Source organism: Eimeria mitis, genomic scaffold (genome assembly GCF_000499745.2).
Source record: "Eimeria mitis Houghton genomic scaffold, Emh_scaff55, whole genome shotgun sequence".
NCBI classification, from domain to species: Eukaryota; Apicomplexa; class Conoidasida; order Eucoccidiorida; family Eimeriidae; genus Eimeria; species Eimeria mitis.
In genome coordinates, this window is record NW_013573771.1 from 38,215 (window position 1) to 41,485 (window position 3,271).

The 3,271-nt window shown below is 52.9% G+C and overlaps 1 protein-coding gene across 1 annotated transcript in view; it reads right to left on the reverse strand.

The window, feature by feature from the left end:
• EMH_0053790 (uncharacterized protein) overlaps positions 1-3,271 on the reverse strand; it is a gene marked incomplete at both ends in the record, with an annotated part of 4,474 nt that extends 1,203 nt beyond the window's left edge. Inside the window, 7 exon segments of the mRNA XM_013500522.1 lie at positions 179-350; positions 710-802; positions 921-1,026; positions 1,153-1,419; positions 1,863-1,872; positions 1,876-2,648; positions 2,922-3,271. Of these exon segments, the coding sequence (XP_013355976.1) occupies positions 179-350; positions 710-802; positions 921-1,026; positions 1,153-1,419; positions 1,863-1,872; positions 1,876-2,648; positions 2,922-3,271 (1,771 nt within the window).

A 3,271-nucleotide genomic window follows, 5' to 3' on the forward strand; every position in this document is an offset into this window, starting at 1 on the left:
ATGGTGCACACACTTTATGCTCGGGAGCTACAAATACTCAAACGGGCTGCTTACAACGGAAGAGATACTGGCCCTCCAAGAACGTGTTGATGGACACGGATGAAAGGCATCAAATACTCCTTAAAAGCTACAGGGCTAGAACGCATTTTACAGGCTCTGAACCGACGAAGGTGTTCACCTGCGGGTGTGACAAAAATATGGACAACTCCTCGACGTAGCTCTCTTCGTCGTTTGATCTTTTCTCTCATTCTCAAGTGCTGTCCCCAGATGAGCAACTCTTGCTGTCGGCGACTGGCTGTCTGCACCTTCTCTGCATTGAACCACAATTTCGCCAGCTCCTCTCCTATATCCTGAATTTTCACGCAATTCAATGGGCCATATAGCTATTGGAAAGGTAGCAACAGACGGGTCGCAGTGCCTGCCCCCTGAAAAGAGAACCCTGACGCTTCAGCATAAGGGACGACGCCTTCGCTCAGCTGAGTTGCGCCGCTGTATGATTCAGTGGAGTGCACAGCCACAATCCCTCATCTGACTCAAGGCTAACCAATCATCAGTAGCGACACATTTAGTTGTCCAAACTCTGTGCAAGTGGATCCTAGGTGATGGTCGCACAACCGCAAGTCAGCAGAATTTCCACGAGACCCTTATTGGCATGAGGTGGCATCCCTTTGAATATTAGCAATAGTTTCGCGTCTGTATCTTCCCTCACCTTCCGTTTCTTGAGCTCCCCAGTAGCCGCCTTGGCAACTTCAGCAAGGAACTCGCCCGAAAGAGTGTCAACCGAAGATAAGAATGAACTCTCCTGTAACCACGACAAGACAGTACTATATAATCGGCGAACTGCTGTGCACCCCCACGGGGGAAAAGAGAGCTGATAACGCGCAATGTATGCGAAGCTAAATTATAGTTCTCAGCATTACCTCATCCAACTGTTCCACGATCTTTTCAAGAGAGTCTTCATCTAGCAAAGTCGTTCCGATGTGCGCTACCCACAAATGACGCCACAGCTGAGTTTCGTGCTCCCTCCTGTAAGCATACGGGCTCACGTTCACCGTAGGTATCACAAGCCAGGGTAATCTGCCGTTTGCTGCGTAAGTTGCACGTGGTTGTGCGAAGCAGACACTTTTTGAGCTGCGATTTGATTTCGCTCACGCAGCGAGTTGGTTTTGTATTGCCTGCTGCGCCTGAAAGTGCCTGCGTGCTTCGCGCTGTTCCAACTCAAGCAGCTGCTGCTGCTGATTTTTCAGCAGCTCTTGCCTTCGCTTGTGCAGCGTAAGCAGTTGCTGTTCCTGCTTCGCTTCCTCGATCGCCTGCTCAACAGTCTTATCAACCAGAAGCTTTACAATCGGCTCGAGCATTCCTTCAAATCTCTCCAGGTTGTCGTCAACAGCTACAATCACAGATGCACGCAGGTGAATCCTGGGGCGTCCAACACGAATTACCATATCGTAGTGTAGGCGTAGCAGAGTTGCAACATTCGGTCGTCCATCGCTTGAGTTCAGCGACAGCTCTTGGGTGCGCTGCTAGTGCCGCAGGTGCTTCATAAGCAAGAACACCGTGCTGTGTGGGGGCTAGCCGTGCCTGCTGACGTTGCGTAGAGGCATGAAGGCCCCCTGGTAAGGGAGTAAATGGCAGTGAGCATTCTTCCCGTAGCTGCCTTAGATCCACAGTAGTCTTGCTAGTTACTTGTGGCGTGTCTTGTTTGTCCTGAAGGAACGCAAACTTTCTGTTTCCGCCCCGTGCAAAATACACGACGCACGCTCATCTTGCAGAATATGCCGGCTGTTCCAGCACAGAGCTGAGAAGATGCGCTGGGGTGCGTCACAGTGGGCACTGGCCAAGTGTGCGTTGTTTGTCCGTACAGGCTTTTCAGTNAGATGCGCTGGGGTGCGTCACAGTGGGCACTGGCCAAGTGTGCGTTGTTTGTCCGTACAGGCTTTTCAGTTGTATCTGGCACTTTTGCAGGGGGCTTCGCAAGTATCAGATGTTGCTTCTCCATTTTCATGTCTGGAGCGCTGCAGGAAGAGCTGCTCGAGTTAGCGGACGACTCGCGTATTGTGGCTGCGCTACGCGCATCCGTATACCCCGATAAACTCTTCGGGTTGCCTGAGGGGTGGCAGAGACGAGGGGACTTTGCGTACGCTTCAATAGTTCTTGGAGAGGCTGTGCAGCCCACAGCTTTGGTTTGCCCGAGCTTTTCGTTCTCCTGTGCTGCTTCGGCTGCGCTTTCGTATTCTCCTGTTGAGTTCTCATAGGTCTGTCGCGAGTCAAGGGACGCTTGCTTGCCGTTTTTCTGTGGCTTTCCTTTTGGTCTCTGAAAGAACGGTCCATTGATCGAATGGGTATTTTCAGCCCTTACACTTTCCCTGCAGCTGCTGCTGCCAACAAGGGCCTTGCCTGCCCACCGCCTCGGGCTGGCAGCGTCTGCTGTTGCCGCATGCGTACAGCAAGAGGCAGCAGTTGCTGCTGCAGCCCGGGAGTCGAAAAGAGGCAGTGGAGCGGCGTGGCCTCCGAAGAGCGAAGAAGTCATATTTCCTGAAAGGATATTTACTTTTGACTGCGTGACAGGTGGCAGAGAGCCCTGTTCCACATCAGGACAGAGTGCGCCTGAGTGGCCCTTCCCATTAACCGCTGGCGACGAGCACGACCTTCGAAGCGCAAAAAGAACGACGCACATATCACGGGGTGAAGTTGTTGAAGGAAAAGGTAGCGAAGCTGGAGATACGTAAATCCTGTCCAGGTGGAGTGCAGGAGTGCTGCTAAGGCATTGCGCACTTCGATTGCCAATAGGCATAGAGAGCAGCATATGAGCAAGTATGGCTCTCNGCTGCTAAGGCATTGCGCACTTCGATTGCCAATAGGCATAGAGAGCAGCATATGAGCAAGTATGGCTCTCAAATTAGACGCGGTTGGGGAAGTACCTGGTGAGGAAAGGAAACAGCTGGGATCCATGGCTATGGCAGCCGATGGTTGGCTCCAACACGCCGCGCTGCAGTTTCTGTTTCCGTGATAAGTTTTGTGTGGGATGGACACGGTCGCAGTAGTCCGAATGCTCCAGCCTGGAAAGTTCCTGAGAGCTGGCAGGGAAGAGCTTGCTCCGTGAAGGGAGAGCCCTTCCATAGTCCTCAGCAACGAATGCGCCTGGGGTTGCCACAGTTGTAGGGAACCGGGGGACGGCAGCTCGGGAATTGTTGGCGTTGTGAGGAGGTCGCAGGTGGGGAGGCTCTGCAGTCCATTGTGCGTACTTTAACCGCCGCTGCAGTCCGTCCAT